This window comes from Oryx dammah, unplaced genomic scaffold, assembly GCF_014754425.2.
Source record: "Oryx dammah isolate SB20612 unplaced genomic scaffold, SCBI_Odam_1.1 HiC_scaffold_28, whole genome shotgun sequence".
In the NCBI taxonomy this organism is placed as follows: Eukaryota; Metazoa; Chordata; class Mammalia; order Artiodactyla; family Bovidae; genus Oryx; species Oryx dammah.
The window spans coordinates 2609133-2624858 of record NW_024070212.1 but is presented as its reverse complement, the minus strand read 5'-3'; the positions used below and the strand labels follow the sequence as shown (position 1 = coordinate 2624858).

Below are 15726 nucleotides of genomic sequence, written 5' to 3'. Positions count from 1 at the left end.
CATCTCTAATGTGGGGATAGTATGGTACCCATCTCTCAGTGCATACGAAGCATCTAGCACTGGCGAAGTCTTCAACAAATGGTGGCTGTGATCATCATTAAGGTGAATACATTGTTTACAGCCTCGTGGGGAGACAGACACTAGCCTAATGCCTGCCCATTTCTTAAAGTGTACACGTGTCCCAGGAAGACAAGCTCCCTGGCTCCAAGGGCCAAGAAGACATCTTCAACAGGAATTTGGGTTTAGTTCTTTAGCACAAATCTCTTATCCTTCCTCAAAAAAATAAAAATAAAATAAAATAAATAAAAAGGTGAAGTTTATTTATGGAAATTTGAAAAAGTCTCAGATATTTGAGTCAGTTAAAATCTGGTCTTAAAGCGAGTTGCCCGGGCTTTGGTGTGAAGGATGTCATTTGCCACTTTGGAATGGAGGCTCAGCTGGTGGCTCTTGGGAGGAGGAGGAGGGAGAAAGCCACCTCTCATTCTCCTTCATCCTTCTCTCCTGACACATGCCAGATCCTGACTCACTCCCCTTACCCATGCCCAGGGCAAAGGAACGTTTCCTTTGCCTGTTTCTGGCAGTTTCCAGCCTTGCCAAAGGCTGTCCCTGTCACCACTTATGCCCACAAACTGTGACCTCCCTGGCCTGCCTGTCCCTTTAGGATGCTGCTGAGCTTGCTGACTGAGGATGCCGATTTACTGCTTCCCATTAGCCAGACTTCTGACAGCCTTTAAGCACCCTGGCCTGACACAGCCCACACACCAGCTTGGAAAGGTCAGGTCTCAAGAGAGTCAGTCAGCCAGAGGCTTTTTGAGACAGGCTTGTCACAGTAACCCCATCGAGGTGCCATCAGGTGACACACGGCCTTATTTGTTTTGCTTAATTGGACAGTCTGAAAATTTCTGTTTGCTTTTTTGGAACACATTTGGGTGTTCCTATCTGCCCACTCTTATCTTCAGAGACTATAAATGGTGCCCTCCAAAATGCCTGTGCACCGACTGACCCTGGTGCTCCGTGTACACGACCCTGGTGCTCCGTGTACACGACCCTGGTGCTCCGTGTACACAACCCTGGGGACGGCCTCTCTCATCCCCACCTCCTGGGCACGGTTGGCACAGACCATGCACTTGGCATAGGAGGGCATGAGGCAGCCCTGATTCTACCAGCGCCCACCACAGTGGCCTTGAGCACATGAGTTATTTAATCAGCTTGCTTATCTAAAATAGGAAAAATGGCTGTCCTACACAGGTCTCATGATTTCAGGATTATGTGAGGTTCCCTTCTACAGAGACAAATTCATGAAAGTATAAGTTAAAGATCTACTAAAGATGTATCAGGAAGAACATATTAAAAATGGTTCCGGACACCAATTATTTCAGGTGTGGGTCTCATTGTCCACCCAGGCTGGAACCTCCAGACCTTCCTGGAAAGGGACAGCACAGTATCACTCCAACCCCAAGTCCTTGACTTCTCATCTGGGGCCTAACTGACACTGCCATCAGGGGGTCTGGGGCAGGGCAGGCAGTCCCCATGAGGACCTGGCTGAGATGTAGGCATAGCGCCAAGGACTGGGAGCGGCAGGGTCCTGGCTGCGGCCCGGAGTCCACGGCTCAGAGCAGATCTGGAAGGGCAACCTCTGGGTGGGACAAAAGGTAGCAGCTACCCCCTTCCTTTGAGTATGAATGCAAAACAGCCCTGGCTCTGAATATAAAGTGAGCCTTTCTCCTCCCCTCTGACTCTGAGTGGGACTTGGGGGAGTGTGGCTGATGCACAAGGGACCCTTCCCCAGAGTGTGAATGCTTCTCTCTGCCCGGGAAGCCACAACCTCCCTATTCCTTGAGGCTGATCCAGAGTCACCCTCTAGTAACAACAGCCATGTTGCTGTTTAGTCACTCTGTCATGTCTGACTCTTTGCGAACCCATGGACTGTAGCCCACTAGGCTCCTCCATCCATGGAATTCTCCAGGCAAGAATACTAGAGTGGGTTGCCCTTTCCTTCTCCAAAGGATCTTTCCAAACCAGGGATTGACCCCACATTCCTGCATTGGCAGGTGGAGTTTTACTGCTGAGCCACCTGGGAAGCTCAATAACAGTCATACTCTATAAAACAAAACAAAACAATACAAAAAAACACATGTGCACAATACGCTAGTTTGGAGAGCACTTTCACAGTTTTTATCTCACTCGATTCCTGACCCCCAGCCAAGTAGACAGGATGGGACTTTTTGCTGTCTATTTACATGAATGCAAACTAGACACTAGGTTGTTAAGGAATCTGCCAAAGGTCATATGGCTCAGAATCGAATCCAAGGTCTTCTGACTCACATCCCTGTGCTGGAAAGATAGCTGGTATACCCTCAACCGGCACAGTGAACAGTTCCAACTGGCTTGTGTCAGAGCTGCTGAGGAAGTGGGGTCCACACAGCTAACACAGTGGCCTGAGTGAACCTTGCAATAATAGTATAAGAATTCCTAGGAGCCAGTGGAATTTCTGCTGAGTGAGGGTAGAGCCAGGGGTCCTTCCCACTACCAGAAGAGGGTCCTCTTTTTCCTCCTAATCATCTATCCAAACAGCAATTGTGTGGGGAGTTTGAGGGATGAACGAGCTCACAAGTACAATAACTGAGGAGTCTGTGTGACTGCTGGGGTCCAGGGCTGCCCATCTGGGCTGACATGTGAGCCCCAGGGAAGATCCTGGAGGAGATAGCACAGGACTAAAACCTGCAGTCCCGGCCAGCTTGGGTCCCTGAGAGGCGAGGAGGTGTCCCCCTGCTCCCAAGGAATGAGCTCAGGGATGGATGGACATGTTACTCCACCCTCCTGGTCCCACCCTCTCACAAAGATTCAGCTCAGCCACCAACTAGATGCATGATCTCAGGCAAGTCCTCTGACCCCCTGAACCTTAGTTTTCTCAACAGATATAATCAGAGCATCTAGCTTCCAGGGTCATAATAGGGAGGGTGAGACAAGATCAGAGCACTCCACAAATCAGAGGGAAGGGGATCTTGAGTCTCACACTAGATTCTGCATTTCCTGACTCAAGTGGCAGGCTTTTTGAACCTGGAACATGAAGTACCTGCAGACCTCACCCCGCAAACAGTATCCGCCACTGCTCTCACTTGGAAGGTCGCTGACAACCTGCAGGCCCACACCTCCCAGCTCGCCTGTCCTGCTTTCTCCACCCAGCGCAGCTGGGTTTCAGCAGCCCATGCTACACAAGCCCTTTCTTTTTCTGAATCATGTTTCCTTGCCTGTTCCTCCAACCCCCTCCAACTCCAGAGTTGTGCTTTATCTCCAGTGAGATTAATGCTTCCTGATAAGACCAGCTAATCTGCTGCTGCTCCTCTTTTGCCGAGATGGAGAAGATTAGAGGCAAAGGGTTAGGCTGCCTCCTTTTCAAGGGCACTCAGGACTTTAATAAGGGAATTGGATCCTGCTTTCCCATCTGATGCTCTGGGACAGGGTCCCCATCATTTCTGGTGAGGACTAGCCTTCACTACTTCCAGATAATGGGGCCCCTTACTGGGAGTGTCATGGGAAGGGGAGGGGTGTTGGTTCTGGTCTCCACAGGGAGACTGAGGACGGGGCCACCAGCTGCTGAGGAGCACTGGGCCTGGTGGGACACACACCTGCACACTCTTCCGGCTCCTGGGATGCATGAGCGAGCTGGTCCGCAAGAGCAAAGTGCCTGAAGGAGGCATCTCGATGACCAGTGAGGGTCACGCTCAGAGCTATGCTGCACATGCTGCCCTGAACAAGGGCAGTGCTTGCTTCGGGGGCAATCACCCTACTAGGCCAGGTGCGTAAGTGCTGGCTAGGACCATCACCTCCAGGAGCCCCGGAGTTCAGGCCATGAGTTAATGATGCACTGTGCCACGACACGGTTCCCATGTTCCCAGCTCCTTGGGCAGACGCTGAACGCCACTCTGCAGCAGGTGACGTGACAGTCGGGCCTCAGTGTTCACTGAACCGCACTCCTGGTGTGCAGAGCACCGCAGGGAACCAGAGGAAGTGACAGACACGCGCCCTGGCTTGAGGAGCAGGGAATCTCGGGGGACAACGCAGCTCAAAATGACACAAAAGCACAGCAGAGTTCACCTGCTCGTGTGTTAAGCGACTGCTGGAGAGTTGGGAGTTGGAGAGATTTGTGGCATTACCACCAGGTTTTACATGAAAGGCTAATTTTTCAGAGAGACATGATTTTTTGAAAGGGACACAGACTATTTGAGGTTAGAAAAAGGGCTACTTTATTTTGATCAAATGTTTAACACCTGTTATGGGCCAAGCACTATTCACAGAGAAATAAAATGTATGTAATACCTGCTTTGATGGGGCTTACAGTCTGGTAGATAAATCAGAACTTACATAAACATATAAATACTTGCTTACTAATGAACAACAAAAAGAGTAGTGTGTTACTCAAGAGAACAGGAGAACCCTAATATAAACTATGAACTCAGGGTTGCCTCTACGAAGTAACAGCTGAGACCTGAATGAGGAGTAGGAATTTGCTAGAAAAGGGTAGGTGTGTAGAGCATTTCAGACAGACAGCAGCACGTAGAAAAGTTCTGAATCAGGATGAAGCTAGTTCCTCTGAAGAAATGAAAAAAGGTTGAAGGGACTTAAGAACAGAAATTCAGAGTGGGAAGAGATTTGCAAATTTTATCCTGGGATTGTAATGGGAAGCCATTAAAGGGTTTAAGCAAGAAAGCAACAGCATTTACACTTTTAAAATGTCACTTGACTATCATATGGGGGATAGGCTGGATGGAGGGCAAGAACAGAGGTGGCAAGTTTGGTCAGAAATCCTCTGTCGGAGCAAGTGATAGGGGATGATGACATGTCCTACGCTGGAAGAGGTGGGCATAGAAAGTGGTGGCTGGATTAGTTATCTGGGGGATGGGATCAGCAGGATTTGATAATGGAATGAATGTCAGGGGAAATATCTACAGTGACAAACAGATTTTCAGCTAAGGCAACCCAGGGACTGAAGGTGTTCCTAAGATGGGAAAGAATGGCAGAGGTGCAGCTTTTGTGTGGAAGCTATAGCAGAGATCGAGAGTGCAGGTTTGGATACATTGAGCTTGAGATTTCTTCCAGCCAGCCAAGTGGAAACTGTGTAGACACATACGCCTGTGCTGCAGGTGACTCTGTATCCCAGAGGCCATCTGGTGCCCTTGGGATGGATGAAATAACTATCCCTCCAGTACAGAATGAGAAGTGTCCCAATGAACTGCATTTTGAGGTCAGATAGAGGAACAGCCAGAAAAACAGCAGGAGAGCTAAATGATGGAAGTGATTCAAGACACAGGAAGCTGTCAACCACGCGGAACGTTGATGAAAAGGTAAGTGTCCGCTGGATCTGGAAATATGGAAAGCCCAGACGAACTGAGCAAGTGCAAATTTGGAACTGAGAGAAACCAGCTTGGAATAAACTGAAACAGTAACAGAGGTGGGTGGGTATAGTCAAACCCTCAGTAATGTTGGCTCTGCAGGAGGAGGAGAGAGACAGGCAGGAGCTGTCTCCCGAAGGTGAGGTATGAGCTCCCACCTCCTCAAGCTGCACCCAGGCCAAGGCTCTCCAAGACCTACACCGCCAGCCCTAAGCTGACCACAGATGACCCTTACAGCTCTAGAAGACACCACACCTAGGCACGGAGAGGAAGGGCCTTTAGCCACTGCAGACTCTCCCCCTCACTTCAGCTTTGCCTGCATCTTTAGCACAGGAACCCCACTCCTTATTCTTGGGTATTGTACTCTAGCGTTCAGAACTTCTATCATGGGGTGGGGGAGGGATGGATTGGGAGCCTGAGATTAGCAGATGCAAACTATCACACATACAACAGATAAACAACAAGGGCCTACTGTGCTATACAGGAACTGCGCTCTATCCTGTGATAAACCGTAACAGAAAAGAATGTGTGTGTGTATCTGTGTGTGTGTGTGTACACACATATGTGCTTGTGCTTAGTCACCCAAGTCATGTCTGACTCTTTGTGACCCATGGACTGTAGCCTGCCAGTCTCCTTTGTCCATGGGATTCTCTAGACAAAAATACGGGAGTGGGTTGCCACGCTCAGCTCTAGGGGATCTTCCCAACCCAGGGATTGAACCCAGTCTCCCGCATTACTGGTGGATTCTTTATGGGCTGAGCCCCCCCCCCCCAAAAAAAAATATATATATATAGGCTAATCACTCCACTGTACAGCAGAAATCAGCACAACACTGTAAGTCAACTATATCAATAAATTAGAAAAAAAACAAAAGACCTGTTCCATCATGAGGGTCTTAAGTCTCTACTGAAAAGCTCCTGTATGCCCAAGAGGCACTGAAAGGGTATGAAGCACTTCCTCATACTCTTTTGGTTAGAAGATCTGATCTCAACCTTCCCTTTTCCAGATTTTCTCTTCTAGGCCTTCCCAACAGACCCTTTCTGACTTTATCCTCCACTGTTCTTTACCTTGAAAGTTCCTCTACTGCCTATGTGTGCCCCCTTCTATTTTCCTACCTCCATGTAGTTGCTGTTTTTGCCCTTTAGAACTAGTCCCTCCTCCTTGCCTGGCTGCATCTCACCCATCCCTTGCAACCAGCTTGAGTCTTTACAGATCTAGAACACCTGGCCTGGTCCCTTTCTCTGGCATTTCTCCTGTACTACTTGGGAGCACTGGCCTTTTCTGCCTGTGCCCCTCCTTATCTCCTGCTCCGAGGAACACTGAAGCTGCCTGCTTATTCCTTTGTTTTCTTTGCTGGCACTGGTACATCAGAGGCAGTTGGTAAAATAAACATTTGTTTATTGATGAGTTGATTGAGAAAATCCCATGGTTCTTCCTCCCTGAAGGATGAAGCCTTGCAGCAGTCTTGGCAGGGCTGCAGGAGCAGGCTCATCAGGGCCAAATGAGAAAGAAATGGGGGCCACAAGCATTAATAGCCTGCTTCCTACAGAATCAGTAGGGGGAGTTTCAAGTCACTTCAGTTCAAGTTCAAATTAAGCTCTGGCCATCCTGACCATCAGTTATTTCAAAGGCTCCTGTAGAAGCCTTCCCTTTCTTGGAAATGTGGAGAAATTTAAACCATGAAAGCTCGTGTTTTCTTTAAACCTATAGATAAAGTTTTCTTGGCATTTTAAGTTGCAGGTTTCCTCTGGCATAGTCCCTTTTAAATGTTGAAAAAGGCAGTTTTATAACCTATAGTCTCTCATCATACCATGCTTCATGTAACAAGAGCATTACACAGGGGTGAAAATTCAGCCTGCAGTGTTTTCTCCACTCAAGATACTGGCTAAAATGGACTTTCTATGAGAAAGTTTACATTGGCCAAGTTTTCAGGGCCAAAACATTTCGTGGAAATTGGTTCAATCAAATCCAGGCTCCAAAGTGGCCTTAAACACACACAGCCATTATTGTAGCCACAAAGACAGGAGGCCCCTGGACACAAATCTAAAATAATATGCTTTATGATTTCTTGGGGACTATTTTTGTCCCCCGCCAACAACAACATGAAAAGCAAGAATCTTAAAATACTGAAAGTGGTAGTTTGAAGGCAGAACTTTTTTTTTTTTTCCCCCCTCTAAATCCCAAAGGTGAACTCAGCAAGGAAGGGTCAGAGAGAATGTGTCCCTCTGAGCAGACACCAAGTCACACCCTAAAGTGGGTTCCCATGTAGACACATCTTCTCATAGAGTCAAGAAAGTTCAACTACCATGTCTGTTTATACTTCTCCTGAGGTAGAATATATTCTCTTTTATGAAACAATGATTTATTTACTTTCAGATTACTAATTTACAGGAGATGTGCAGCAGCAGAGACTCTTGGCTGTGCAGTCTTGGGAAAAGTAAGACTTTCGGCTCAGTCCCTCCTAGTGTCTCCCAGAGTGGCCCTTGGCTGCAATTACTGCCCTCAACCAATGCTGCACACTGCCGTCAGGGCCAGGCCAAGAGAATAAACATGAGGGTGCCCTTGCCCTGTCTGGGGCTTTCTCTGATTTAGCTGGAAATAATAAGATTCTTAAAAAAAACTTTAAGAGACACACATGTTCAGATACACACATGTTCAGATATAATAATTTTTTTGAGGGGGTGTATGTTTCTAAATGGCACGTGTGTTAGTTGCTCAGTCGTGTCCGACTCTTTGAGACTGTAGCCCGCCAGGCTCCTCTGTCCGTGTGATTCTTCAGGCAAGAATACGGGAGTGGATAGCCATTTCCTTCTCCAGGGGATCTTCCCAACCCAGGGACTGAACTGGGATCTCTTGAACTGCAAGCAGATTCTTTACCGTCTGAGCCATCAGAATTCATCCCAAATAAGATTTCCTCTATTTCTCACATCCAGCTGCCTTCCGGAAAGACAAGAACACTCTAGGTGCAGAGACGGAGCAAACCGGGCTGTCACACATCTTCCTTAGGAAGGAGCTTTTTCCAGCATTGTATTTTTATGATTAGAGAGGAAAGTTCAGACTCTCTGGGGTAGGGAAAAGGGTGGGAGTGGGAGCCAGGAGAGACAAAGCAACCTATCAGAATTCCTTTTAGCACCTATGACTAGTGTTAACTTACATGCTCCCAAAGTGCAATAAAAAGCCTACAAACTGCTGTTAAAAAGATAGTTTGACCTTTTAAAATGGAAACTCTCCCACCTTATATCCATATTCAAAAGATGAACCTTGGGAACTCTGGAGTTTTAGATTACTAATGAAATGAGGCTGACTTTTCAGAAGAGGGTTTCCCTACGGGCTGCAAGCTAATTAGGGTGTTCTAGACCTACATTGTAACAGCAGGCAAAATGCAGGCCCCAAACCTTTTAGCCACTGTAGTTGCCAGCTGTCCAGAGTGTACTTCTGAAAGGAGTCTGGCACGGAGTTATGAAAATTTAGTTAATAAAAAAGTCCTGGACGCGACTGTCAGCAGCCTGCGGTTCCGGGGCAGGCTGTCAGCCCCTGGCAGCAGAGGAGTTGCCGCGATCCCGGGTCTTCACCGCAGCTGCGGAGCCCGGCGCGCGCCGAGCGGTGCTGCTGAAAGAAGTTGGAGAGCTCCCAGCTCTCCGACAGAATTCCGCGGTGGGCGCTGGGGAATCCCTCCCAGAGCCGGAGAATAAAGTTTTGGAGTAAGTAAAGACCCTAGACCGACATGAGACCCATACTTTCACTAAGCACAGACACGTATCGCACCACGCCAATCAGAAGCTGCTCGCACAAGGCCATCAGCCTCGCTCCGCTGGGACGCGCCCGGAGCCTTCCTACTCCCACCACCTCCAGTACTCTTCCGGAGGGCGCTGAGCCAGAGAGGTGGCTGTCGGCGGTGCGGTTCCGGATGGAAACGCCTCCAGGCTTTCCGGTTGGGGGACAAGAGCTCGAAGTCAACAGTCGAAGGAACAAGGGCAGACCAAGCCCAGGCTGGACGCCTGGGACCTTCCTCTCCAAACCGGCTCGGGTTTCTCCAAAGCACGCGCGGTACAGCCCACGCGCCCCAGGCACTACACTACTCTCTACAGGTTCCCCCAAACTCTTCCCCAGAAGCCCTGCAAACCACAGACGGCGCCCAGAAACTCCCAGGGCACTAGCCAGCCACCCCCACCTCCGTCTCTTGAACCCTCCTCAGAGCGTTCTTCCCGCCCCGCACCGTGCTCCTAGCATTCATAGGGAATCAGAAGCAAACCGCGAGAAAATGCCTTCGCGAGGAGCCTCCCTACACACATCAGCCCTGTCACTGAAACAAAAGCGTAGGGAGGAGGGAGATGGAAAAGGAGGCGGGAGGAAGGTTTATAAAAAGGATGGGGAGAGCAGTAAGAAGGAGCTGGGGAGGAGGGTCGGGGTGAGGAGAGACCCTGCCACGAAGCCCGCTCCTACTCCGCGCGGCCGGTCGCTTACATGCCCAGGTCGCTGTAGGTGTTGAAGAACTCCATCTGGTTGCACGCCTGGATCCAGCCCACCACCCAGGTCTCGTGGCGGGGGATGGGGGGCATGACCACGCGGGCTGAAGCTTTGAAGTAGGGGGTCTTGTAGCGCAGGACGATGGGCGAGGTCTCCTCGATGCGCGTGGGGCACTGGTCGATGGTGGCGCACACATCGTACACGACGATGTTCTCGCGCCGGATCCGTGCCTTGCAGGTAATGCTTTGGATACAGCCCATCCTGCCGCCCGGCGCCGGCGCGGCGCGGCGTGGGGCAGCGCCGGGGACCGCGCGGGCAGCCGGGGGCGCCCGTCACACCGGCATGGCGACGCGCCGCCCGTTCTGGGTCCGGCTCAGAACGCGCCTAATAGCGGGGAGCCGCTGCCGGGCATCCTCCGAGGCAGCCCCCTCCTCTAGCCGCCTTGCGGGGTCCCGGCTGCCCCGACGCCCGCCCGCCCCCGCCCACGCCCGCCCCCTCTCTCCCGCAGGGCGCGCGGAGAGCGTGCGCTCCTAGAAGGCAGCGGGCGCCCCCGCCAGCTCCAGGGCCCGAGCGGAGGGCAGGCAGGGGAGCGGCGCTGCGAGGAGTGGTGCCCACCCCGGGCCGGAGCCCCCCGCCCCTCGCCGGAGAGGAGGAGGCGGCAGCGGTGGCGGCATGGAGCCGGGGGAGGGCGGCGGCGGCGGCGGCGGCAGCGCCGGGTCTGTCTGCCTCCGCGGCGGCAGCGGCAGCAGCCGCCGCCGCCGCCGCCGCCACCGTGGCCGCCGCCGCTGCATGAACCTCTGCACCGCGGCGGCCCCCCGCGTGCAGCGCACCCAGCGGCGGGCGAGCGGGCGGCCCGAGCAGCAGGCGGAGGCAGGCGGAGGCAGCCGTGGCAGCGGCGGAGACCTGCGCTCCCGCCGGCCCCGCCCCGCGGCTGGGCCGCAGCGACACTCCTTTGCCGGGCCGCAGCGAGCTCGGGGCCGCCAGGGGCTGTGACCCAGGGTGGAAGGCCCCAAGGGCAGGGCAGTCCGGGACGAGATCCGCGGAGGAAGCTGGCTGAACGCCATGAGTTTTGTCCCTCTCCGGCTGCCGTTCGGGTCGGGCTGGCGGGGGTGCTGTGTAAGGGTGGGGGTGTTTAAAGGGCCGCCAGCACCGGGGTGGGGCCCGACACGTGGGTCTTGGGAGGGGCGGGGCTGCAGTGGGTAGCTCTCCAGGGGTGGGCTTGGGGGTTGTGGGGACCCCTTCTGGGTTGGGTGGGTGGGACCGAGAAGGGCGGGGCGCTGTCCAGAGTCTGGCTGGGAACGCATTAGTGAACCTTCGGGGCAGCCTAAGGGTTAGGGGAGCAGCTATATCTGAGATGGCCCGTCATTTCTAATGTAGTTTGTTAAGAATTAGGCTTGAGCTCCCCTGGTATTTTACCCTGAAGAAGGCCGCAGTCTGGGCTCCAGTATGATGCTAAATGCAGTAGATCTACGTCTTTCCCTGACTGGGTTTGCCCTGGAAGCCTTTCTTTGCACCACTCTACACGGTGAGGGTATCCAGAGAATTCTTCCGTGCCCTAACACGCGGAGAGTTTTGGTTGAAGCTCAAACTCAGCTTCACTCATCATCTGCCTTCATCCATATCTTTTCCTTCTGAGAAAACCGTCTTTCAGCAAACCCCTACCCATTGGGAGATTAGAGCAGTAGTGAACGTAGCCTAAACGCAGCATTTTGAATGTAGCTGTGTCCCGAGACGGTTTATGCCTTGCGATACAGACTGGCTGCATTAGAATGCTTAGCAGCCTTCTTGAGGTTGCCCAAGGTAACCCGTGACCTGTTAAGTACAAGGAGAACTTGAGAACATTTTTGGAACCAGGCTGGATTTAAATAGTAACTGTTTAATGATACAAGTCCAGGGCCATTTGTAGTAATCCATCTGTCCTGTAGAAATCCTGGATCTCAGGGACCTGTTCTTTCCTTTGCTTGTGCCATGGTGCCCGCAGTAGCTGTACAGCAGTTTCTGTGAGTGAATGAATGAGTGAACAAAAACAGCATCACAGTAACTGTTCTGTGGAGACTGCCACCACAGATGTCAGACATTGGGTACAGTGTGATGTCCTGTGTCTGATGTTGCGCTCTAAAATGCCAAACAAGAAAAAAAAAATTGGTTTTACTGGGCATTTTTTCCCATTTGTATTTTTAAAGCCAATACTTTCTAAGTATTTCTTCCATGGTCATTGAGCATTTGTTGGATCCAGTGTCCAGGTGTGAAATATTCTGACTTAGGCTGCACAGGATGCTGGTTAGAGTTAGTCTTTAGCTAAGGACAGATGTGATGAGTAATTTAAAAGTCAGTTGAGATCTAAAAGTACCCTATCCTTATTTTAACTTTCCTGGCACCTTGATTCAGTTTAGAGTTAACAAAAAATGTAGTTTTTGCCCTTTGATAACATGCTTCTCTCATTTTAGCATGTAACCACCAATCTCAATCGCTGGTCCTTCCATTCAGCAAACACTGACTGCGTGGCAGGAGCCAAGCATCGTGCTAAATACTAGGATTCAAAGACAAGAGCTTGTCGATCATGGAAGAAGATAACTTTGTTACCACGTTCTTGCTGTAAACTGTGACACATGCTTTAATAGCATGTTTTCAGGGCCGCAGGAACCCAGATAGAAGAGGCACTGAGAGATTCACACGTGGCTCTCCTGAAGCAGTGGCATTTGAATTGAATCTAGAAGGTCTGGTAGAAATTCGCTAAGAGTACAGGAGTGAAAAGGCCGTGCAGCACAAGAATTGGATAGATACAAAAATGCGTAGAGGTATGAAGGAACACAGCATAATTAGGAAAATAAGCAGCTCACAGTTAATGCAGTTCTCAAAGTGTTATGTGTAGACCCATGGGCATCAGACTCACTGGCCAGGAACCAGTTATTGATGGAACCATATTTTTATCTTCAGTGGAAACTAATGAATGCAAGATTTGCATTTTGAGAAAAATTACTCTCAATCAACTTGGGGGATAGAGGAAGGACAGGTTAGAGGCACTGTGTCAGAATACTGTGATGCCAGACGATTTGGGTCTCAGCTAGGGCAGTGGCAGGGGACAGGAGAGGCCCGACTGTTTTTGAGAGTCATTTAAGAGTTAATGTCGACTTACTTGGTAACTGATTAGATGTTGAGAGAAGAGTCTGGCCAGTTCTAAGCTTTCCAGCTTCAGCAATTAAATACGTGTGATCCTAATAGCCAAAACAAGGTGACAAGTGGAAGCAGACTGAGGTTGTGTGTCGTCACGTTAAGCGTGAGGTATTTTGGGGAAGGGGCCAGATTGAAGTTTCAGTGGTTATTAAGTTACAGGAAATAGACTAAGGGAAAAGCATTCAGTTGGGGGAATTTAGTTATCTATGTTGATTTGCCAGGCTGCAATTTTGTGGATAAATATTATACTTTGTCTTTTGGTCATACATACTGAGCCTTCATAAACAGGGAAGGGCAATAGTAGTCTTCTCCAAATTATAAGAAAATCATATAAAAGAGAATATATCTTGTTTTTCCAACTTAAAACGAGAACATGTTATATCCAGTAGAGTGCCAATAAAATATAATTCATTATTCACAGACGTGGACCCCTGACATTCTCAAAGGGTTCATCCATGACTTTCATGAGTCTCCAGAATCATGAATATCACCATGACATATAATTTCCACTATAAAAAGCAGTAAAGTGTAACTGAAAAATGCAAGCGATCTTTTTTAGACTCTTAATGGTTCTATAAATGTGGGGCCAAGGTAATTTCTAAAGCTTCTTAAATAAATTTTGCCATTAAAATAAACTCTTTACTTCATTACATCTGTACCTTATTAACTCCATATTTCTCTGACTCTGCAAAGGAAAAAAAGTTAATCACAGTGTGAGAATTACTACATAGATGCCAATGAGAAAAGAAGAGGTAAGCTGTGCTGGGGCACAAATGCCAGGTGTGGGGTGTGATCCATTCACTAGTAAATGGCTGGCGAGTACACTCTGGCCTCCTAGCAGACCATTCAAATTTGTATCTCAGCAAAGTATCTAACTACAGGGATGTTTCAGATCACTCAATAGAGACTATTTTCATTCATGAACATTCAGTCTGCAAAGAGCAATGGGCTGCTGCATGTAGCTCAAACCAGAGTCCTCAGAAGTGCGACGATGCCTCTGTGCTGCTCTTGTAAGTTTCTCTTTCTCTCTTGGTGAAGTCTCCCCTGCCTCTGTGAGTGTTATGTACCTGCCGCTATTAGCATCTTTCCTGCTGTTTCATGCTTGTTTGCTCACTCTTGTCTCCCTCAGCAGGCTGTACACTTCTCAAGGGGATGTGTCATCTGCCCTGTTGCCCAGCCCAATGGCTGGGACCTAAGAGCTGCTCAATAAATGTTTGAATGACTAAATTTATTTTTTTAATCTGATAACATACTATTTCCCATAACTTAACTATGAGCACTGTCTCTTTACTTACATTAAGCCTATATTTTTATGTATTTTTAATTAATTTTATTTCTTTATTTTTGGCTATGCTAGATCTTCCTTGCTGCATGAGGGCTTTTCACTAGTCGTGGTGTGTGGGCTTCTCACTGTGGTGGCTTCTTTTGTGGAGCACGGTTCCAGCACATGCAGGCTCAGTAGTTTTGGTGTATGAGCTTTGTTGCTCCATGGCATGTGGGATCTTCCCGGATCAGGGATTGAACCCGTACCTTCTGCATTGGCATGCAGATTCTTTACCACTGAGCCACCAGGGAAGCCCAATGAACATACATTTTTAATCTACTTCTTTCTGCATGACACCTCTTTGTCCCCCACTCGCTTTGTCTCTCTCTCTAGCATTCCTCAGTTTAGTTCAGTTCAGTCGCTCAGTCATGTCTGACTCTTTGCAACCCCATGAATCGCAGCACGCCAGGCCTCCCTGTCTGTCACCATCTGCCGGAGTTTACTCAGACTCATGTCCATCGAGTCAGTGATGCCATCCAGCCATCTCATCCTCTGTCGTCCCCTTCTCCTCCTGCCCCCAATCCCTCCCAGCATCAGAGTCTTTTCCAATGAGTCAGATCTTCACATGAGGTGGCCAAAGTACTGGAGCTTCAGCTTTAGTGTCATTCCTTCCAAAGAAATCCCAGGGCTGATATCCTTCAGAATGGACTGGTTGGATCTCCTTGCAGTCCAAGGGACTCTCAAGAGTCTTCTCCAACACCACAGTTCAAAAGCATCAATTCTTTGGTGCTCAGCTTTCTTCACAGTCCAACTCTGACAGCCATACATGACCACAGGAAAAACCATAGCCTTGACTAGATGGACCTTTGTTGGCAAAGTAATGTCTCTGCTTTTCAATATGCTTTCTAGGTTGGTCATAACTTTTCTTCCAAGGAGTAAGCGTCTTTTAATTTCATGGCTGCAGTCACCATCTGCAGTGATTTTGGAGCCCCCCCAAATAAAGTCTGACACTGTTTCCACTGTTTCCCCATCTATTTGCCATGAAATGATGGGACCGGATGCCATGATCTTAGTTTTCTGAATGTTGAGCTTGGTGTCAAACTGACGTCCTTTGTCTTGAGCACTATTATCTCCTCTCAAGTGTTATCAGTCCTAAACACCAAGAAATGGAAAAGCTTTAATGACAGGACCTTGGAGACAATCGTTCCTTGTGAATAACTTCGTTCGAGTTTATTCTCAGGGCACACACAATTCCTCCTTTGTACTTCATGCTTCTGATGTTCTTGTGCATGACAGAGCCTCTCAGTTCTCCGAATGAGAGCCCTAGAGCTCACTCTCCAGGATGTTGGCCTCTGTATCCCCTTTACAACCCTCTCCCTCAGTCTCCAGTGACCCCACACTCCATGTTTCCAGAAGCTGGTCAGTCTC

General features: G+C 49.4%; 1 protein-coding gene across 1 annotated transcript in view; it reads right to left on the bottom strand.

Moving 5' to 3' along the window:
* The window catches only part of FAM78B (family with sequence similarity 78 member B), a 94300-nt gene extending 83987 nt beyond the window's left edge, over positions 1-10313 (bottom strand). The window contains exon 1 of the mRNA XM_040229968.1: positions 9858-10313. Within this exon, the coding sequence (XP_040085902.1) occupies positions 9858-10120 (263 nt within the window). The 5' untranslated portion in view covers positions 10121-10313. The remainder of the gene's footprint in view (positions 1-9857) is intronic.
* Between the last annotated feature and the right edge of the window lie 5413 nt (positions 10314-15726).